This window comes from Pistacia vera, unplaced genomic scaffold (assembly GCF_008641045.1).
Source record: "Pistacia vera cultivar Batoury unplaced genomic scaffold, PisVer_v2 Contig660, whole genome shotgun sequence".
In the NCBI taxonomy this organism is placed as follows: Eukaryota; Viridiplantae; Streptophyta; class Magnoliopsida; order Sapindales; family Anacardiaceae; genus Pistacia; species Pistacia vera.
In genome coordinates, this window is record NW_022196513.1 from 1,128,360 (window position 1) to 1,151,944 (window position 23,585).

The window sequence follows — 23,585 nt, forward strand, 5'->3', positions numbered from 1 at the left end:
GTTTCATATTGTAAGGGAACCTATACAGCATTGAAAAACCAACAAGTCTTAAGGTTTGCAAATTGTGAAGCTGACAAATAGATTCGGGGAGTTCTGCCAAAAAAAAAATTATGAGAAAGGTCGAGATATCTCAGATGTTTCAATGTACCGACAGAATCTGGTAACACATCACGAAGTATAGAGCTTAAGCTTAGCAATCGGAAGTATTTAAATCTTGATAAGCATCTACTAAGAAAAGATTCCGTGAAAAAATCATTTTCCCTTAGGAGAAAAAAAGTCCGGACACTCCTTGCATTATTTAATAAATTTGGATCTTCTTGATTATTGAAAGGATTATCAATCAATGAGAAATGTCGAACTCTTATATCAACATTTTGGGTCTTAAAATTTACCGTTAAGCACTCTCTTCGTGCTACTAATACTGAAAGATCATGTAGAAGGTCATGCATTTTAAAAGTAAAATAAAAACCATAGTCCTCAACATCTTGAAAGAAACACCTTGATAATAACTCCTTCAAATACCGCAGCCTGACATCTTCCAACAATTCATTGTCATTTGGGATAAAAAGTAGTCCAAGTGCCATCCAATAATAGACCAAATATCTGCTGTCAAAACAATAATCCTTCGGAAATAAGGAACAATATGCAAAACAACATTGCAAGTAAGACGGCAAATAATCATAACTCAATTTCAATACTGGAAGGATGCCATTCTCTCCCTGTTCAAGCCTCCATATATCGTTGTCTTTTATGAATAGCCAATCATTTTCATCAGTTTTGGCATAAAGTAGGCTTCCTAAAGTTCTCACCGCCAGAGGAACCCCTCCACACTTTCTCACAATTCCATCACCAATTTTGACAAGGTTTGAATACCTTTTCTCTTCTCCATCTACAAATGCCCATTTCAAAAATAAAAACAAACAATCCTCATGGGGAAGACCCCTTAAGACATAAGGAGGAACAGTGCCAATAATTGATGCAACTTGATTACTGCGTGTTGTGACAATAATCTTACTTCCATTTGCACCACCCATCAACAATTCTCTCAATTCAATCCATTTTACTCGATCTTCGTTCCATACATCATCTAAAATGAGTAAAAACTTCTTACCACCCAAAGTTTTTCCCCAAAGTTTTTCTCAAGCGGGCTTGCAACTGATCAGCTGTTAACTTAGTACAATATTCACCAGTTGCAGAATCAATAATTTCTTTCATCAACCTGGTAACATTAAAATCCTCTGACACACATACCCACATTTTTAAAGAAAAGTGTCTATTCACTTTCTCATCATTGTACACCATTCTAGCAAGAGTGGTTTTGCCCAAACCTCCTATTCCAACTATAGGAACAAGGGGAACATTTCCCAAATCACAAAGCTCCAACAAAAAATTTATGATATTTTCTTTGTCGCTATCTCTTCCAATAACATTAGAAGAATGAACAAAGGAGTGAGTCATCACTCTCTCCCGAGGAAAAACATACCTAGAATCAACACTCACACGCTCAGTTAGCTGAAATTTAGACTTATCTGCTGCCATGCCTCTCTCCAATCTCCTTCATTCTATGACCAATTCTGTAACGAAATGCAACAGGATTAGAATTTGAAAAGAAGGTACTTACCTTGCTTATGGACCTCCATAAGATCCCTTGTGTTGCTTTCACTACTTGTCTCCTCAGAGCATCACATTCAACTTCATCCAATACATCCTCAGCATCATAAAAGATATCTTTAAGCTTCCCAAGTCAAATACGGATCTCATGATTCTGTGACTGCTGAACCTCAGCATCCAAGAGCACAGCTTTGATGATGGACAAGGTCTCTTCCAGCTTTCTTAAATCGCTTTCAATACCACATGACAAGCTCAGTTCTCTGTAAGCAAGAGACCCTGTTTTCATCAAAACGTTAGCTGCAATTTCATACAGAAATGATTCCGCCGCCATTTTTGTTCGAGACAAAAGCACAGAGAGAGGGATAAAAATGTTTTGGGCTTGTCGTAGGACATATTCAGCTGCGGAGAATAACATATCCCTAAGTTTGGTTAAAGTCCCTTTAGTCTTCTAGAATTTTCTAATAACGTTTTGGTCCCTGAATAAAAAAACTTCAGAAAAGTAAAATGTTGCTTAAACACATTATAAACGGTAAATTCATAGAGCAATTTTTGTCATCAATGATTCAATATATATATATGGAGAGAGAAAATAGGTCTCTAGTCAAAACGTTCTGATATTAATTTATTAAGATCATGTATATATATCATTAGATTTAAATAATAAAATATTATCCTAATCCAATGAAATAAATCATCCGGTGATTAAACGTAGTTATAATGAAACTATTATTAGGACTTCCTGACAAGAGAATGATTACTATACGAAAATTTTCTAATCAGGACCGTCCTAATATAATTATATTAAGATTGTGCTTGGATATTAGTGGATCCACTCATTAAACTAAAATTCTATTTTACATATAAGTATCCAACGGTGAATATATATGGTTATGATATAATTATATTAAGACATTCCTGATTAGAGAGTAATATATATATTTTGTAAGGACCAAACTGAATTTATTAGATTTGTCTTCATTGGACTGAAATGATATTTTGTACACAAAAAAACATAAGGATGGGTTTACTCTATATATATATATATATACACAATGAATAATATTATCTGCATTAATCAATTTGTACTAATCCAAGTACTAACTTTAAAAATTTGAATTTTTAAATTTTTAAAGTTAGTACCTAGGTTAATACAATTGGTTAGTGCACATAGTATTACTCTTATGTTAAATATGTCTTAATATAATTGATTAAGACCATGCAAATACATCGTTGGATTTAAATTGTAAAATATCATTTTCATCCAATGAATCCAACAATGGATAGTCTTAACCAAATTTATATCATAACACTATGATTACAAAATGGATAATATATATATATGGTTTAGGGGGTGAAGTGTTTGGATCATACAATATTTTATTATAAGGGTATATTTTATTAACGAAAAAAAAAATCTCCTTGAAGATTATTAGAATGTTTAGAAAATGTATTTGGTTGGGAGGATAAATAGGTGGGTATATTATGTAAATTATTAAATTACCCTCCTTTTAAATATTAATATAATAGTGTTTGTATTATTATTTTTTGGAGCACCTTTTTAACCCTCTACATTTAAAATTTTGCTAAAACACCCTAACTATATAAAATTTTAATTTATAGCAAAATCACCCCCACCCACCCCAAGCCACTATTGACAGCTAGCCACCATCGCTGACTGTCACCAACGGTCGATGGAATGGCACACGACTGGTTGTATATGGTTTGTCGTGTACCAACAAAGCCGGAAATGACCATGGATCACAAATCCATGACCGAAAAACCATAAAACAGCCATAGAAACGTCAAATTTGGCCGTTTAAGAAAAAGCCTTACCCTCAAGCGACTAGTCAGATCTCCCCAGTCGTACACCGTTATAGCAATTGACACCGACGGCCAATAGTAGTCTTGGGTAGTTGAGGGGATTTTGTTAATTTTAAAACTTTTTTGTGACTAGAGTGTTTTAGCTAATTTTTCAAATGTAGCGGGGCTAGGTAATTGTTACTTGGTAGACATTTAAGGGTAATTATGTCTAAAATGGTTTTTAATTAAGAGCAAAATAGGTAGAAAAATCATATTACTCTGGTAATATTTTAGCAACACCCCATAAAAAGATAATAAGATTACCCTCCACATTATCAACAGTAAACACTATTTGTAATAAAAGATTATTGTAGCTATTTATTCCTTGCAAGCCAAATACAAAAATCTTGTAAAATAAACGAAGATTACCATTGATCCAATCAGCCCCTTAGGGTTAAATTATTTGCCATAATTTCACACTTATATCCGGTCGTGACTTTTCCCACTACACAATTTTAATATATTTCTCAAATATCGAACATTGGGTTAAAAATAACAATATTTGTTGCAGTTATAAAAAAAAATACAAAAATAAAAGAAAACTAAAATAAATAATAATAAACATTTTTTCATAAATGTTATATAGTTTTTATTAGTAATTTTCTTTAGTTTAACAAAATTTTCCCCTTTAGGTTTTTTTTTACAGCAAAATAGAAGGGTTTTGGAATCTAGTTTAATGAATCAAAGTAAATTAAACATTGAAATTTTGACGAAACATCGATGGCAAAATAAATTATTTTATAGAGTAACATTACATTTACTAACACTTCTTACTAATTTTCTCTCACTAATGTCACATGTCCGCTCATAATTCATCAATTTACATGGGGCCTGCTTGTCCAATAATGAGTCTCACCTAACCAAGTTAATCACAAACTCTCACATAAGATTAGTGAGAGGGATTAACTACGTTAATATTATTGTATTTTATAAATCTAAACTCAGTTTTATTTTAATTTTTTTATCATAAGGGTCCATGTTTTTGGTCCAAGTCATGTACTGTTCAATAGAGTTAACCTCTTTTTAGTCATTGTGGTTTCAGTTTACTGTTTAAAGGCAGTTGTTTCAAAAACTGTCTTTGGTCCTCATAGTTTCAAAGTACTACTACGCGCTGTATTTATTCTTTGACTCGATAAAAAGGTTAGTTGACTATTAAATTTATATCGAAATAACAAAACTATCCTCTCTTAAAGGTATTAAAACTTTGTTAAATATTTATATAAAAATGCATTTTTTTTAAAAATGTATGGTTAAATTAAGCAATTGTACTAATCCAAGTATTAACATTGAAACTTTAAAATTTTTTTTTTTAGTTTTTTGAGAAATTTTAAATTTTCAAAGTTAGTACTTGGTTTAGTACAAATTAGTTAGTGCAGATAATATTATTCTTAATATAGAGTTATTCTATATATATGTGTCAAGACCAAAAAGCTCCTTAGATTTAGCACGAGAATTGTTTAATTAAAAAATAATTAAGAAATATATATGATTTTAATTTAATTGCTTGTCATATAAAACAATTTTGTCATAGATCATTCGATATCATTTGTCAAACAAATAAAATAAAGATTTTTTTTAATATGAAAAACCTTATTACAACAAAACCTCTATTGATAATGATTTACACAAAGAAAAAGCAAATTCACTACGAAAAATAGTAATAATAATGTTCAACAGGTCCTCATACATTCAAATTGTATTTTGAATATGCCAACAATTCTCATCACTTTGTATAAATTTCATTTGAAACTCTCCTATTGGCTATTCCAGTGTTTTCTTTTCAATAACCTTGAAAATAGGAAAATAATAAAAAATAAATAAAAAATAAAAATTGGGAGTATGATTCGTTGTTGATGCAGAGTAATACCATATATGTAAAATTAAATCTCGACTGATGTAACAGCTTATATGTCTAACACAATATTGATTATAAGATAATAGAACGACCGTGTTACTTTCTTATATTCAATATGATACACATAAACAATCACATTAATCTGTACATGAAGTATTACCGTGTACTACTCAACACTTACACGCTCAGTGAGGTGAAATTTGTCATAAAGTGAAGGAATATTAGCCTCTCTATTCTCCTTGATTTTATGACAAATTTTGTGACGAAATGCAACAGGATTAGAACTTGAAAAGAATGTTTTTTTCTTTTTTTTTGTTTTTTTTTTTTTTCCTTTGTTTTTTTTTTTTTTTTTTTTTCTTTAATTTTTTTTTTTTATTTTTTTCTTTTTTTTCTTTTTTTTTTTAAATTTTTCTTTTAAGCTTCCCAAGCCAAATACGGAGCTCATGATTTTGTGACTGCTGGTCTGATGCTCCTCAGCATTCGAGAGCACAGATTTGATGATGGACGAGGTCTCTTCAAGCTTTGTTAAATCACTTTCAAGAACCTATGACAAGCTCAGTTCTCTGTAAGCAAGAGACCCTATCCTCAACAAAAAGTTAGCTGCAATTTCACCCAGAAATGATTCTGCCATAGCTTCTTTTGTGACAAAGCGACGAGAAGAATAGAGATACTTTTCTCAACTACACTAGTGAGTTGACGTTGACCACAAACATTGATCCCATAAGATTGGTTGGAAAGAAGTGAAATTAAAAAAAAAAGAATCAGCAGTGCTGGGATTACCTGTAGATGAACAAATATATTAAATATAACTAAACGACATTTGTTTTTGGCCAAGCCTAATTGTTATGAACTTAAGCGTGCAGATACAAGACTGTAATTCATAGCACCATAAACAAAATAAATATTTCTAAAAGTATAACCCATAATTCCCAGATCATATACATAAAGGAAAAATGAATTACATTGAACCCAAATATACATATCATGATATAAAGCAAATCTAATTCACCCTTCACCTTCAATTTCCATAATTTTATATACACTGGAGCAGCCTATGATAGCACTAACCACAATAATTGACATTCCTTTTTTTTTTTTTTTTTTTTTTTTTTTTTTTTTTTTTTTTTTTTTTTTTTTTTTTTAATTTCTACTATCATACATGTTCTGTATCATTTTCTCACATATTAGTGTGCAGCGCAATTTAAGAATGAAGAACATTTATGATACTTACAGATACAAATGTGACTCCATAGAACTTTGATTTAGAGAACATAGCTTTCTACAGGATGATATCACTTGGGATTCTCTCATCTGTTTTTGGATGGTAAGAAATAATCAGCAATGGAAGAACCTCGTTTCACTATATTAGGTCGCTTATGTGGCCGGAGCCAGGCTCGGATTTCATCTTGGATTTGTGGGGGTAATTCATCAATCACAGTGGGGTCAATCTCTTCAATCCTGTAATTCCATGCTTCACTTGTTTGTCGAATTTGATCTGAACTGGACCTGCCACTGTTTGTTGCGGTCTCCGGTAAAAAACTCTCTATTGGCTCCTGAACTTGAATCAATTTTGAACAGCAATCGCCTTTGAATTGAAAAGTGCACCAGATTAAGCACCTGGGAGTGAAAAAAGAATACCTAAATATAACTTAGAAGTGGGATCATATACCTACTGTAGCTTTAGCATTTTGAGAAGTTTCAACATGCTCCTGCTTCCATGATGAGCAAGAAGGATTCTGGCTCTTAAAGAAATTCAAGATTGAAGATGTTCCCTAACACACCATAACCAAAAAAACAGTAAGCAATTATCTCCAAAATCCAAAAAAATTCCTAATAGTTGGTCCTAACTTGAACAGCAAGGTCACTTTTAATTAGTTCCCTTCTCATTTTCTAATTTATTTTTAATTCAGCCCTGCTTTATGTAAAGCAGGCTACATATATATAACTTTTACAATCAATTCATACTCACAAATTTGCATCACAACAAAAGGGCCCAAGATTCTCAGCATCTATACTACCATTATTCCTCATGCCTCCAAGTAAGATTTGTTTATAAAAGCTATTAGTAAGAACATTTTGCCCATCTGGAATTTCCGCAAATTCATCTAACTTCTGCCAATAATAATACTCAAATCTTTCTAACTCTTATATATTTTATCAATGGCAGATATCAAAGATCTTCCATCTTCAAAATCCACATGTTTAATTACATAAGTTTTATCCATAATTAAACTTGGCACAAATGCCTCTGTTACCCACAACAACTAATGACCAAAAGCATTCCACATTCTGGAATGAATATTCAAGTAATAAATTGTTACAAATTTGAGCAATTTTTGGCAACCTGGATTATGACTAACTTCATAAACCAACATTAAACAGTCATTACAGACAAAAATCACATTATTTGTCCAATAACCACAAAAACAACAATCAAATTCCCAAACACCATCAATTTTATGAATCAAAATATTGAAACTTGAAAAGAAATTTTCATCGAACACAAAATCTTTACTAGATAGTACACACATGATAGCAGTATGATATAATAAATAGCAATGAATGTAGAGAAAACAGAAGAAAACGGTTGAACCTTGTCTTTCAAAGCATTTCTCTTTTGTTCCTGCTGCTTCAAATTAGTCATGATAGGTTTAATCCTGGAGTCATCAGAATGAACCTGATCCCTCTGTTGCTTACTTTGGTTCAGTCCTGAAAAGCTTTCACTTCCTAAATGAGCAGTTAGCCTTGATTACAATGAAACTAAAATCTAACAAGGTAAGTGGGAGAGTTATGAGCAATGGTAAATAAGTTACTACCTGAGCAAGAGAATGGTGAAACTTCTGGGGTGAAGCTACATGATGCCTGCTGTATACTGGAGCAAGATTGATCCTACACAGACCAAGAATCTCACATTAGAATCAGACAATAAGAATGATGAACTTATTGTGGTTTCTTGATCTTTCTTTTGTCCTGTTTTTTAAACAAAGTCTGAAGCTTCAAATCCTGATGACAAGTAGCATGGGGGCATTCTCTTTAAATATTTATGGGGACAAAATATTGGATTAAGACGGCAAAATGTATAGATAAAGTGCCAAACTTTTGTTCTGGTCATTTCTGATTTGACCTTCAATAGACTGAAGCAGGCCTTCCAAATAGCATATAAGTTCATAAATTTTTTTACAAAATCCAACTAACAGTTGTATATGAGACAGAAGAACCTCAACAACATATTAACATCATAGAAGCTGTTCTCACTTCTTGTTGACCCAAACCAGCCACAGAAAGTTTCATTCGCACTTCTTCACTAGGGAACTTGACTTGTGGTTCAGTTGGATTCAGTTCTGAATAGCTTTCACTGCCTGAATGAAAAGGACTTATTAGGAACTGAACAACAAATGATATAGAAATGACAGTCATTAGAATTAAAAACACCTGAAGGTGACAACAGTGCGATATTTCCAGCAAAGGTATCAGGTAATTGCTTTAAAGAAGAATCAGATGCATCTTGGCCATGGAAATATTTCGTGATTGAACATGTTCCCTATCAGAGGTATTTTCACAATAAGATGCAATGTATCAAAATTATTATCAAAGAAAATCTAAGGGGAATACATGATAATCAATCGAAGTTCTATTCATATCAGTAGATATGTTATTGAACTCATTTTAGGAGAAATTTTAATAAGATATTCTTTCACAAATTCTAAGTAAATATTCCACAATGAGAATCACCTACCAGTAGACAACAATTAATTAGTCGGTGGACTCACATCCTTATGAAAAGACTAAATTGAAAAGGAATGAGAAAGGGCAGCAAAACATTATCATATATGATAATCTCTCTAAAGATCATGGGTACAGCAATTTCAGACCATCTCAGTTATTCAGAATAGACTCCTATTGATCACAATTGGACAGCAAAGTACCGGAAATCATAAGGATGTCAAGGAAACATAAAGGTTCTATGAGATATTACAGATAAATTAATTTTGTACTTACAGACAATGTAGGAACAATTTTACTTGCTGAAACAGAAAGAGCTGTTACTCCCCATCCATTGTAATGACTTCCTTGAGTTTTAACTCCATATGAGCCTAAATATTCACGTAATCCAGCTTGAAATAGGTTAAAAGCATCGTCTTGAATCTTGGCAGTCCCATACCTTAAAGGGCAAGACTTTGAAGGGAACTTTTTAAGAGAATCTGTATCACTTGACTGCAGGACAACTTATAATCAGGACAGCGACATACAAGAAGTAACAATCAGATAGAATTTCTGAAGGAAGCTGTGATAATTGAGATCAGTTAAAATATAAATCAGGAAGGACATGTTACCCTGAATGCACTCACATGCAGTGTGAGTGTGCGTGCAATCCGCTTGTTTTGCTCNGTTTCCATTCGATTTATGCATCTCGATTTCCACTTTCTATGTGTTGCTCAGTCTTCTATAGGTGTTGAAATGAAATGAGTCAATTCTCAAGTAAATTTTTTTGTGTTCCAACTCATGTGTTCTGTTTCTCCGCTTGCATATTTTAGAAATATTCTATATGTATGATGATTTGCCAATAATGCTTGATTTATCTATAGAGTTTCTTCTTTGCCTGAAAGAAGAGTATGTTAGATACTCTCTAATGTGGAGACATTTGCTTGAAAAGCTAAAAGCAATATATGATTAGTAAAACTTTGTGTTGTTGTAATTTTTATCTGCAGAGGTTTTGGGTTTGAATTTTGTGTCATTCCGATTTCCGAAGAGGAAAAAAAAAATTGAGTATAAACTCTTTTGTTCCGATTTCTGGTTCAGAATTTATTAAGGCCGAGAAGTTACCAAAGTCTTTAAATTTATTGGATTATAGGGTTAAAGAGATAAGTAAATCATATGAAATTGAATCAGCATTTGAAAAGCTTGACTTTGCAAAAAGTGATATATTCTACGTCTCTAGGTGAGAAGGATGCCAAGTTTGCAGTTATGGTAAGATGTGGTGGTGAAAAAGAACTGGCAATGTACTGGAAATCATAAGGATGTCAAGGAAACAAAAAGGTCCTATGATATATCACAGCTAAATTTATTCTGTACTTACAGACAAATGTAGGAACAATTTTACTTGCTGAAACAGAAAGAGTTTTATTCCCCGTCCATTGTAATGAGTTCCTTGAGTTTTAACTCCATATCAGCCTAAATATTCACGTAATCCAGCTTAACCCTAAAAACTCAAGATCTTAGGAAAAGGACCTAATAATACTGTTTAAACTCTAACAAAAAGAAACAGAAATAAATTGGCTATAACCTCATAAATTTTTAATTATTTAGCAACAGAGTTATTAAAACTAAAAATAATATGACAAATGGAAAAAGTAGCTGAGTTTTAAGTCAACTAAGAAGCAACATTTACACAAGACAAATTGCACATCTGGGAAAAAAAATTGTTATGCTTATGATCTCATTATTGAAAATAAACCAAAGTAAGGACTGCTGAACCTTATTATGAGCAACAACAGCGGAACAGATAAATTCAATCTCCTTCAAAACCTGCTTCCTAAGCTCTGCAACAATGAGGGCCCCACAAGCTAATAATTTATCACGGTGATCAGGCTCACTTCTACATAGGCACTCCCTCACATTTGATTTGGCATCAACTCCATCCTGAACTCAATGCCAGATCCAATATAACAGTTGTAGATAATATACAAAGTTAACAGGAAAAATAAAAAAGGAAAGAACAAAGAAGGAAAAAAATGCAGTTCACAAAATGAGCGTTCTCATGTCTAATGAAATCTTAAAAATTTTCCGAAGAGACATTGTTATGAAATACACAGAATAGTGATTCCCAAATTGAATTTGTGAATAAGTTAAAAAAGAAATGATTAAAAAAAAATTAATTAAAAAAAAGGTCTTTGACTCTTGGGCTTGGGATTGCAGAAACAGATATAAGAAAAGTATAAATTTCTCTTATTTATTTTCTGTTGAGTTTATAGAGAAAAGAAACTGGCCAAACAAATTCCTAAGTATTCCCTAAGGGCTAATGAGAAATTCTACCTCATAGTAGGTGAGATCTAAGGCAAAAGTTCAGTGGCATTGACAAAAGAGAGACAGTGTGATTTCACCAATTTCTGCCAAAATTTTGATATCCATGTAAAGCATAAGTAGATGACTTCAGCCACTGCTAGAAAATCATATATGTGGAACAATAGTGACTCTCCATGTACCAGCCCCTGGGGCACAATAAAAAATAAACTAGAACAAAATTAATTTTTTTTTTATTATGTACTGTTTCTGGGTCCACATTCTAAACCTTTAGATATTGAACAGAGGGTGAATCCCCACCGCCCTCCATATATGTAAACAGGTATCAACTAGAGTGCAGAGTTGTCACTAAACAATTTATGCAAAAAGCAAAGAGTTTTAGAGTTCAAATGATTAATGAACAGCTTGGTGGTTTTTAACCATTCTGCTTTGACACATTTTCATTGAAACTACATGTAAGGACCAGTATTTAGCTGTCATCAAGTTTATTCAATTATGCATCATAGTCTGAGCATTCAAGTAATATTACAGAAAATTAAAAAGCAGTATCATGTACCCCACTTCCAAGCCCCAATATGTGTGATTTAAGAGCTTCCTCATCTACTACTTCCAAGCTCTCTGGAGGAGTTTCTGCTAGCATAGCTTCTGCAGCATCAGTAAGGTCAAGATACACTTCATCAATGGAAGCCCTTTCACAATGACCCTTCCTTGCAAGAATGGATACTACCTGCAAATTTGATAGAAGTATGCATAAGATAACTTTCAATAAAATTTAATGATCCATTCAAAATGTATTTTAAATCCATACACCTCTCAACCTGCATTGCGGTATGTACTGAGATCAGCTTTACCACGGGCTACAAGGACTTGGACTAGCTCAATTTGTGGAAAAACTGCCTTTGCCTCATCACCTCTCATTGAACTGAAAATCATGGATAAGATATTTAAACCTAATGCATTTCTGCAAAAGACTTTGTTACAAATAAAAAGATCCTTAGCTAATAGCAATCAGGGCCCCACCTTTCCACTCATTGACTGCAACACAGCCGTAGGCAAACCCCTTGAATGTGGTTGCTTTCTCTGCTCCAAAGCATTGAAAATTATATCACATTTTCAGAACAGAACAAACTACAGCATAACTAAAGCAAAGCATGTAAAGAGAAAGACATATAAGTCTTCAACAGAGCATTTTACAGAAAATAAAGTGAATCATCATTATTTGAATCAAAAGAAAACAAACACACCTTCAATAACACTATCACTAGCAATTCTTACCTTGGTTAATTTAACAAATTAATTAATGCGAGTCAAATATAATGAAGGTTTCGCTAGTTCATGGATTTCATGCCATCCACAATTCTCAAGCTTCAAAAACTAGTCTATTTTTCCAATTATTCAACCATCACTAGCGTTGTTTCACAGTATCAACTTTCTTCTTTTTCTCGTCGACAAATCTCAGTTCACCAACAAAGTTAAATTCAAGCACAAATACGCAACGAAATCGCAAATATTGTCCAAAATTTTACTCATAATGCTTTAATTTTTCTCATAACAACGAAATTATTCTCTAAAATTCATCAAATGTTCTTCGAACTCAAAACAAACAATGATTTTCTCCATTATACATACATTTAACTACACACACTTAAAAAGAGAGAGAGAGAGAGAGAGAGAGAGGGAGAATCGGTAGGACCTTGAACGTAGAGGCAGTCCATGTCGACGTGAGCGATGATCCTGGCATCAAAGATTGTGGTTTCGCCGCTGGCATTGCTTTTCCCTCCAACCTCTAAGACGAAATAAAGCGAGAGAAGACACTCTTGTTGTGTTTTATGATTTATGAAGGGTAATTTACAAGTACCTCCTCTACAGTTGAGAAAGTATTAACTTTACCCCAGAGTTTTTCAGTTTCTCTCTTTAAATGTGAGAATTAATAATTAGTAAAGAAGTTAATATAGACGAAATTATACCCAAAAAAAAAAAAAAATTCAAATAAAATGAATTCTATTAACATCACTAATAATTTTAAAAATCAAATTAATTTTCAATGGAGATTAATTAAAACAAAGTTTTGTTAATAACCAATTTTGAAATTTTTATTATTTATAATGCAAGATCTTCAATATTCATTAACTTTTTAATACAAATTGAAAAATTCTTGAAAAATACCAACAATTGTTATGCTATTCATAAAAAATATAAAGTACGTTATAAATAATTAATTTAGATTAAAAAAATAAGTGTATTAATATTCAACATTTTTTTTTTCAAGTAAAGTAAGAAATGAAAAGGGAAAAAGAAAACAAAAACAAAAACCATAATGAAAAATTCCTAAGTAATTTCTTAAATAAATGAACAAATAACGTTACAATTTCAATTGACAATTAATGTTTAATTAGCGTTTTTCAATCTCTTAAGTACATGTTTTCTTGATACTGGATTGTGAAAAGATGAAAAATACCCTTTAATTATTTGACTTTATAAATTTTTTATTATTTTTTAATTAGCCAAAAAGTAAAATATTAAAAAGTCAAAAAAGAAAAAATAGTTAATCCCATCTAAAAAGTCAACTGTAATGCTATAAAATTGTTAAATGTTAAATGACTTTGATATTTATTTATTTATAATATCATCAATATCTCATCACTATTATTCAATAACCTACTAAATTTATAATGTTTTTCATAATATAATGATTTTCATTTTTACTAATTAATATAGAAAATTAATATTCCTAATTAATTAAATAAAATAAAAATAAAAAAAGATAACTTTTACATTTGAACTAAGAAATAATCGAATAAAATTTTTGACTTAATTAAATTTTAATTTATAATAAACTAATTAAAAAATAATTTATTTAAGTGTATTTTTATCATTTCAATCAAATATTAACAAAAAAACACTAACAAAATCTAACAAAGGCTTAAAACGGGTGGGAAAGTGTCGTTTAGCTAAACTTTGGGTGGGAAAATGTCATTCTTGCTAATTATTCACTCCATTAATTGTGACTATTTGCATTACCAACTTTATAATTTCCAGGAGTTTGTTTGGTTTCACGAGAACAATTATTATCTCCATTAACTTTGTGACTATTTGTATTACCATTAGTGTTGAATTATGACTATATATAATCTTCCTTGAATCACCATTCTCTCAATTTACTGCTTGCATTTTGCTTTTCTTCTTCTTCTTCCTCTTTAGCAATTTGCAGCCATGGACACAATCACTCCCGATTGGACCAGACTTCCTCGAGACCTCCTCACCTCAATAGCAACACGTCTCCACACACGAATCGACATTCTTCGTTTTCGTGCCGTTTGTTGCTCATTTCGATGCAAACTTCCTCATCCTCCAAAAGTCATGTTCCCAGAATCCATTTTAAGAACGACTGACTTCCTCAAAGGTCCCCATCCTGACAATGAAGACCCCTTTGTTCTCACGGAGTGTACTGTTTACGCCATACAGCCCCTTGACGACGAAACGTCTCCAACATGGTTGGTCCAAGTCCAAGAGTCAACTTCAGGTAAAGTCCGAATAAAGGATTCCCTCTCTGGATTTCATTTTAAAAGCTTGGAAAACAAGTCTTTGAACTTGTTGGATTATAGGGTCAAGGAAATAAGTAAATCATACGTTTTTGAATCGGCTGCTATCCGTGAAGATAAAGTCAAACTCTATGATAGATATGGCTCTTATAAGATGTCCTCAGAAGAATCTTCTGTTGTTGCAAAAGTGGTTTTTTCTTCTTTTCTTGATGAGACCGTTGATGGGTTTGTTGTCATGGCGAAATTTAGAGATAAAGAGCTAAGTGTGTGGAGAAATGTAGACAAGAAATGGACTAATATTAACATAGACCTTAGGTTTCGTGAGGGTATTCTAGATATGGTTTATCGTAATCACAAGTTCTACACTGTCAACCACCTGTATTCTACTGTAATTGTGGATTCTAAATCTTTGACTGTTGTGGAGGTCCAGTACCCAGGAGGTCTGGAAGGTCTGTCGTATCTGTGCTTGGTGGATTTGTCAAATGAGTTACTTTTGATTGCCTCGTACGATCGGGCCTTTGAAGGTTATTTTATAGTCTTTAAGCTTGATGAAGAGAATCATGAGTGGGTTCGGGTGACAGTTGGATTGGAGGATAGCGTGTTTTTTTGGGTGGACCTTTATAATCTGTTGTGTCCGTTTTCTAGGTATGACGGTATTAATTTCAAATATGAAGATGTTGATCCATTTGGTCCATTTGTTAAGATTTTTAACTTAAAGGATCATTATTCTTCTGAGAGAATTGCATATTTTCCTAACCCTCTCTGGTATTCATCAGCTAGGTTACTTTGAAAGTGAATTCCTGCTCAGAGTCTCAGACTCAGCTGCAACGTCTCAACCATGGTTGGTCCAAGTCGAAGAGTTGAATTCGGGCGATTATTCTTCAAGGATTTTTTTGCTTGACGAAGAGAAACATATGTGGGGCTCCAGTTGTTGATGGATCGCAGTTTTGCATGGTAATGCTTTTTTTTTTTTTTTTTTTCAATGCTACATGATCATTTTCTTATAACTTATGAATCAGAGGCAAGAGCCAATGGCGGCTCTCATTGTTATCAATTTGACTGTAAATTATTTGCATTAAGCATGAGAAATTCTATGTCTGGAATTGCTTAAAAAATACTATTTATTTAAAAGAGATCTATGAAAAATTCTTGAAAAATACCAACAATTGTTATCCTATTCATAAAAAAAATATATATAATTAATTTAGAGTAAAAAAATAACGGTATTAATATTAAACATTTTTTTTTTCAAGTAAAGTAATTTCTTGCTAACTACCCCTAAAAGAAAACAAAATAACAATAAAAATGAATAATTCCTAAGTAATTTCTTAAATAAAAAAATAAAAATAATAACAATATAAAATGATTTTCAGGAAGGAGGTAAATTATTAACTACCCCTAAAAGGTCCAAAATTATTATGTGTCGGACCCCTTCGTCCTCACCGAGTCTAATCTTCACGCCATCCAGCCCTTTGACGACGAAAATACATAATATGTAAAGGAATATGTGTTGATCAGTTTATAAAACCCAGAGGAAAGTGTTTGGATTGTTAACTTAAAAAGATGGCAAGGGTGGAAAACTCCCAGATTTTCTTGACTGTTTTTGCCAATCATTATCTCGGTTAACCTGCATTCCTGCTGAGCTGGTTGTCTTTAAATAACTTTAAGTGGGCATTGTCCTCTGACTCCTCTCCATGGGTGAGCGTTCATCTGTTTCTTCTCCGTCACTTCATTGGTGGGAATATCCCACCAACATGACCTAGTTTTGTTTGAATTTTCGGCTGCTGCATAATTTTTCTTTTTTTAAACTCGGTAAAGAGTACATGATTAGTAAAGGCTGATGTGTATATGCATCCATGCATGGGTCGCGAGTGTGGTGATAGCTGGATGTGTAACGACGCCAGTTTTGCATGGTAATGGGGGTTTTTCAATGCTGAGGTTGGTATAATGTTCGGTGAGATTAACTGGCATCGGTGTACAACTCGATGCTACATGATTATTTTCTTGTAACTTTTAAATCACAAGCAAGAGCCAATGGCGGCTGACATTGTTATTAATGGATTAAAATTTTGATTCCATAATTATGAATTTGACTGTAAGTGGTGTGTGAAATTTTGATTCCATAATTATGAGATACTATTTCAGCAAACCTTAAGCTTCTCTTCGTTTTACTCTTCTTCTTTCTCCACTTCTTCCTTTGCAATGGCGAGACTCGAACCGACTGTAGCAGAATTTCTGAAGACCTCCTCTTCTCCATCGTTAAACTTCTCCCAGCACGAATCGATATCCTCCGTTTGCACGCCGTTTGTCGCTCATTATTTATCATAATCACAAGTTTTATGCTTTGTCTTCCAAGGGGCGTACTGTGACTGTGGATTCTAAAACTTTGGTTGTCACCCAAATTGCAGAGCTACAGTTGTGTTCGGAACTTTCAATGCTATACTTGGTAGGATCAATTAATGATTTGTTTCTAATTAAACAGCTCAAGGAGGACATTGTTATTGATTATAAGTATTATGTCGAGGTTTTTAAGCTTAATGAAGAAAAAGGGGAGTGGGTTCAAGGAGGACATTGGTATTGATTATAAGTATAGGAAGATAAAGTGTTGTTTGTGGGTGAAAGTAGTAGTTTTGGTTAAAGAATTGTGAAGATGTAAAGGAGGTTGCGTTTATTATGTAGCCGATACCTCATATGATGATGATGGTTACTTGGATTTGGGACTTCAAAGATGGTGTATCTTGGCATCTCTCAGATTTGGTTAAAGTGTTTCTTTGTTCTAGTTGTTTAAATTTCAATTGAAAATGTATCTTCACTACCACTTTCTTTGCGTGGCTCTATCTTCACAGCTTCCGAAAAGAAATGAAATTAATCAATTTTCAAGTAAATTTTGTATGTTTTGATGTCCTCTGTTTCTGATTTTTTCCACTTGCAGATTTTAGAAATATGAATATTGGTTAATATTTTCAAGAGCTCATTAAGTTGATAATATATTGATTGAACATGGTGTTCGTTATTTTACATTATCTTCTCCATTTGCATCCCGATGCTTTATTCATGCTCAATATGATCTTTCATTTGGTTCTTTTGTTTTTGTACATTGGAGTCTGTGGACCTTAAAGTTGAATTACTGGAGTTCTGGAAGCTCTCTCCCAACTTCATCCTTATAATTTACAAGAATTACAATATGTTAAATTATGAATGTTAATGCATCAAGAGTTAAGTTCTATAGATAGATAATAAAATTGCTTGTGATGCTTGATATATCTATAGAGTTCTTCTCTACCCGAAGAAAAGAGCATATTAGATATTCTCAAATACGGAGACATTCACTTAAATGCAAAAAAGAATGCATGATTAGTACTTTCAACGCATAAACAAGAAAGCTAAATTTTTATTTTTGTAATTCTTATCTATAAACTTTTTGGTCTAAATACTACATCATTTGGAAGAGAGAATGCCTGATGTGAGGGTTAACTCTTGAATCAAAGTAAATTGTGTTGCGAAATGGATGTGGTGCATAACACTGATATGTGATCTGAAATTCACATTTGTGAGGGTTAATTTGTTGAGGTATTTAAGCTTTTTAAAGAGAGACGAAAGTGGTTTCGGGTGAAGGATGGATTAGGATTGGAAGATAGAATGTTGTTTGTGGGAGAAATTTGTTGTCCATATTCTGTATCGGTTAAGGAGTTCCCGAGCTTTAAAGAGGGCTGTGTTAATTATGCCGGTGATACAGATGATGGTTATCCGGTGCAAGGTACGTGGATTTCTGACTTAAAGAATGGTGCAGTCAGGCGCCTCCCGAAATTTCCAGGCTATTTAAGCGTTTTCTGGCCTCCACCAGCTTGGTTAATGTAAGTTTTTCTTCCTTCTACTTGTTTCGATTTCAATTGAAAATGTATCTTGATAAATTTCCTGTGTCTCAAGGTGCTCTGTTTCCAAAATTCTTTGCTTGCAGATTTTAGAAATTGAATACTTGTTACAAATCTCAAGAGCTGACTAAGTCCGATAGTTTAATTTTTTTAACATGGTGTTCTTTGTTTTTCATTATCATCTCTATATGCATCTTGGTAACTTTTTCAAGCTTAATATCATCTTTTATTTTGTTCTTTTTTGTTACTATGATAGGATCTGCAGACCTTGAAGTTTTATTTCAGAAGTTATGGAAGTTCTCGCGCAACTCCGTGTGAAGCTTAATGCATCTAGAGTTTCTCCTCTACCTCAAGATCAAAAAGAAGAGTATATTAGATATTCTCAAATATGGACATTCACCAAAGAGCTAAAAAGAATGCATGATTAGTACTTTCACAAGAATGTAAAATTTTTGTGTTTTTGTAATTCTTACCTGTATTCTGCATCCTTTGGAAGAGAGAATGGCTAATGTGTATATGTTATATGGTATTTAACTTCAGAAGCTTGAAATGGTGAATGAACGCCATGATTTATGTATCATACTTGTTTGCATACAATTATTGTATATATTAATTTCATGGAAATTAATTCTACTCTTTAGTCATTTACATGGAAAGAAAAAGTTTCCGAAAATTGGATAATTTATCTTAACATCCGTTAGGTTTCAACAATTACATACGTGTACCATGACTTTCTCAAAAGTTAAGCCAACCTTGTCCTTGAAGTAATGGACTGCGATTGGAGTATACTTCTTGAAGACCTCATTTTCTCCATCATAGAACTTCTCTCCACAAGAATTGATATCCTTCGCTTACGAGCTGTTTGTTGCTCATTTGGCTCCACAATTCCTCTTCCTCCATTGGAATACAAACTAAAACTAATGTATACAAACTCACTATTTATTAGTTGACATGTTATTTACCTGAGAAATACTACAAAGAGTCTTTGTACAAAATGATGTGACAGCTCCTATACCACTAGTTTCATATCAATCTTCTTTTTCTTTTTACAAACTAGTAGTGTGATAACTGCCACATCATTTTGTACAAAGACTTTTTGTACATGTAACATTTTTCTATTCACCTTTATTTTTTGAGTACTAAAGTTGATTTTTTGCATGTATTCGTTAATCGTTAGATTCAATTTAGAGTAATATTACGTACAAATCTTTCTCACTAACTTTTTCTCACAAAAACAATATAGTTGCTCGTAATTAGTCCTGTTTATCCAATAATGGATTCCACTAACCAATTGCAAGCTACTACGTCATGTTTATGAGAGAAAGTTAGTGAGAAGGATTTATCACCCTATCTTTATTATTAAATTTATAACACATTGACTTGTATAAAAAAGTTTGTACATTCTAAGTTTTCAAAAAAGAAAAAATCTTCTTAAAACGCCTTAGTTCTGAGCAATTACGTATGAGTGACAAGTTTGCAAATTTTTAAAGACACCCCGGAGTTTCTCAAAACTTAAACCCCATCCCATCAAGATTCAAGAAAAGTTAAAACATTTATCTTGCCTTCAGTCTTCATCTTCCTCCATCAAGATTCAAGAAAAGCTAAACATTTATCTTTCCTTCGGTCTTCGTCCTGCTTCTTCTTTGCCATGGCAAGAATCGGACCCGATTGGAGCACACTTCCTGAAGAACTCCTCTTCTCCATTGTAAAACTTCTCCCTACACGAATCGATATCCTCCGTTGGCGCGCCGTTTGTCGCTCATTTCGCGCCACAATTCCTCATCCTCCAATACAATACCCATTCCCACACTCTATTCTAACCTCCAAAGACTTCCTCAAAGGCCCAAACCCTAAAGAAAATGACGTCTTTACTCTCATGGTGTCCACTGTTTACGCCGTCGAACCCCTCAATAAAGTCTCCAATATCCAGGGTGAAGAAACTCCCCAAACGTGGGTGGTCCGAGTCCAAGAACCAAACCCAGGTAGAGTCGTAATCATTGATCCAATTTCTGGTTCCAAATGTAAAGACTTGACCGATCAGTTACCAAAGTCTTTAAATTTGTTGGATTATCGGGTTACTGAAATAACTAAATCATACATACCTGTATCAACTGGTGGAAAGCTTATTGTTACAAAATTGATATTTTCTTCGTTTCTTGATGAGAATGATGATGAGTTTGCTGTTATGGCGAGCTGTCGTGGTAGTGAGGAACTGGGAATCTGGAGAAATGTAGACAAGAAATGGAGTGAAATCGACATGGAACTTAGATTTCTTGAGTTCTTTGAGGATGTTATTTATCATAATCGCAAGTTCTATGCTGTGCTCTCCAACGGCCGTACTGTAACTGTGGATTCTAAATCTTTGGTTGTTACTCGAGTTGCAGAAGAGCCACAGTTCGTTTCGATATATTCGGAGCTATACTTGATCGAGCTGTATAATGATTTGTTTTTGATTGTTCAGTTCCGGGAGTTCGGCGATAATCGTGATGAGTATATTATCATGCTTTTTAAGCTTAATGAAGAGAAACTAAAATGGGTTCCAGTTGTGGATGGATTAGAGTTGGAAGATAGAGTGTTGTTTGTGGGACAAAGTAGTTGTGCATGTTCGTTTTCGATTAAGGAAGTCGCGGGTTGTGTGTACTATGCAGGTTTTAGGTCGATTGCCCATTACCCCGGACAATATACTTGGATTTGCGACTGCAAAGATCATGTAGTTGGGGAACTCTCAGTTTTTCCAAGCTATTTGAACCTTTTCTGGCCTCCTCCAGCTTGGTTGAAGTAAAGATTTCTCTTTTCTAGTCGTTTCCATTCCATTTCCACTTTCTGTGTGTTGCTCAGTCTTCTATAGGTGTTGAAATGAAATGAAATCAGTCAATTATCAAGTAAATTTTTTTGTGTTCCAACTCGTGTTCTGTTTCTGATTTTCTCCGCTTGTATTTTTTAGAAATATGAATATTTGTTGCAAATGTCAAGAGCTTAATATGTATGATAATTTGCCAATAGTGCTTGATTTATCTATAGATTTTCTTCTTTGCCCGAAAGAGAAGAGTATATGAGATATTCTCTAATGTGGAGACATTTGATTAGTAAAATTTTGTGTTCGTGTAATTTTTATCTGTAGAGATTTTGGGGTCTGAATTTTGTGTGTATGTTTATATATATGGTTGTTAACTTCAAAAACAGGCAAGAGCTTACTGCCATTGCTGGGGAGAAAAAGAGAAGAGGCAGCAGAGATGATTGTGAGGAAACATCCCAAGCTTGATGTTGTGATGGTTAAAGAAGGATATCATGGAATGGTGAAATGAATGCTTGACCATCATCTTCTACTCAGTTAGCAACAATTGGTTGTTAGTTTTATGTATTTTTTGTTAAGAGACAACTTAATATGCATTTGTAAGGACTTAAATCAAAGAAAATTTTGCTCAGAATGGATATGGATACGGTGCATAACACCAATTTCTTGGCACAGGCTCATGGAGTTCAGGTTTTTATGTTTTTCATAAGTCAAAATTAATTTGAATTTTTCTTAGCACCTTTTTTTTTTTTTTTTTGTAGCCGATTTCCTAATTTCAACTTATTTTTTCTTCTTTAGATTCAAATTCATCTAGTTATATTTTTCGTACAAACAAATATTTGAAATAAAACAAATGGTTTCAATAATTACAAAAAATTAGAGTCAGGGTTTATGTAAGATTCAATATTAAAATTTAAAAGAAAAATATAAAATGTAGTATGAGTATTTTTAAAAAATATAATATTATTTCTAGTAATTTAAATTAATAAGGTTAAATTTGTCAAAACAAAAAATAAATTTTAAAGTAGTGGGTGGAGAACTCAAGATGAATTAGGTGGGCGCTAAAAAGTAAAAATAAAAGGTTAAAAAAAGAGTTAATGACTTTTTCCCATCCGAATAATGACGTAATGACACTTTCTCACCCTTAGACTTTTAAAATACCACTTTACTATCCAAAACTCAATTCTGTTTGTAAATTTCATTATAAAGAAGGGTGGAATGGTCAAAAATGTCTTATAAGTAAGGGCAAAACAGCCAATGTCAATTGATTGATCATCTTCTTCTTCATCTCCCCTCATCTAATCGCGATTGCCTTTTTTGCGTCACTAGCGAATTTCGGCATTTTTGCGACTCCTTGCCACCACCATTTTGTTCCTCGTGCCTCCTTCATCAAAATCCATCTTCCACCATTGGAGTCCTCATGCACGCGTCCCATTCTTCGAACTATTTTGGTCGGAATCTGACATTGTTAACTTTCCTTCACCCCTCCACTAGCTTCCCCTTCCTCCATAGACCAAAACCCCCAACGTTTCCAAGCCTCTCCTCCCAGCCATTGCCTTGTTAGGATTTCATGTTCTAAACAAAATTCCAGTGGCTGATGGCGGCCAAAATCCAATCCAACACCACCATTCGAACCAATGAACTCCACACTACAAAACCCTCCAAACCTCGTCATCTGTTAGCTTGTTGATTGCTAGCCAAACTCGCCTTTATAATCGTGACTGGGTTTTTAATTTCCTCTGAAATAGGCTCTGATTTGATGTTACTTTGCGGCTATTTGGGCTTATTGAATGTTTAAGGAATGATTGTGTTGGGTTTATGGCTTATTGCTGAGGATGGCCATTTTATACTCTTTCATCGACGCACACCAATTGCTCGATGAATTGCCTCTCTCCAAGTGGCACCGGCGATTGAGGAGTGATTGTGTGTGAGGGGTGAGAGGGGTTTTGGTGGGGGGACATTGATGAGTTGAATGGTGGTGACGGGGTCGTTTTTTGGTGCTAGAATTGGTCGGAATTTGGGTTGAGGCG

The 23,585-nt window shown here is 33.3% G+C and overlaps 4 protein-coding genes and 1 pseudogene across 4 annotated transcripts; 2 read left to right on the forward strand and 3 right to left on the reverse strand.

The window, feature by feature from the left end:
- Positions 1-2: 2 nt before the first annotated feature.
- Positions 3-1,931, reverse strand: LOC116112366 (putative disease resistance protein RGA3). Its single transcript, XM_031398506.1, is given in 2 exon segments — positions 3-1,124; positions 1,126-1,931. Coding segments are annotated over 2 exon segments (1,518 nt in total). The 5' UTR covers positions 1,540-1,931; the 3' UTR covers positions 3-20.
- A 4,194-nt stretch (positions 1,932-6,125) lies between these two features.
- On the reverse strand, positions 6,126-9,723 carry LOC116112336 (DNA polymerase eta-like). Its single transcript, XM_031398485.1, has 8 exons — positions 9,661-9,723; positions 9,326-9,541; positions 8,759-8,867; positions 8,582-8,685; positions 8,143-8,215; positions 7,920-8,053; positions 6,996-7,098; positions 6,126-6,911 (listed from the first exon to the last, which is right to left on the reverse strand). The coding sequence occupies exons 1-8, from the start codon at positions 9,721-9,723 to the stop codon at positions 6,634-6,636; spliced, it is 1,080 nt and encodes a 359-aa protein (XP_031254345.1). The 3' UTR covers positions 6,126-6,633.
- Positions 9,724-10,212: 489 nt separating this feature from the next.
- Positions 10,213-13,115, reverse strand: LOC116112337 (annotated as a pseudogene).
- A 1,445-nt stretch (positions 13,116-14,560) lies between these two features.
- LOC116112338 (F-box protein SKIP23-like) lies at positions 14,561-15,679 on the forward strand. Its single transcript, XM_031398487.1, has one exon. The coding sequence runs from the start codon at positions 14,561-14,563 to the stop codon at positions 15,677-15,679; it is 1,119 nt and encodes a 372-aa protein (XP_031254347.1).
- Positions 15,680-20,409: 4,730 nt separating this feature from the next.
- LOC116112339 (F-box/kelch-repeat protein At1g64840-like) lies at positions 20,410-22,066 on the forward strand. Its single transcript, XM_031398488.1, has 2 exons — positions 20,410-21,409; positions 21,945-22,066. Exons 1-2 carry the CDS (start codon positions 20,410-20,412, stop codon positions 22,064-22,066), a joined length of 1,122 nt encoding a protein of 373 aa, XP_031254348.1.
- The last annotated feature ends 1,519 nt before the right edge of the window (positions 22,067-23,585 follow it).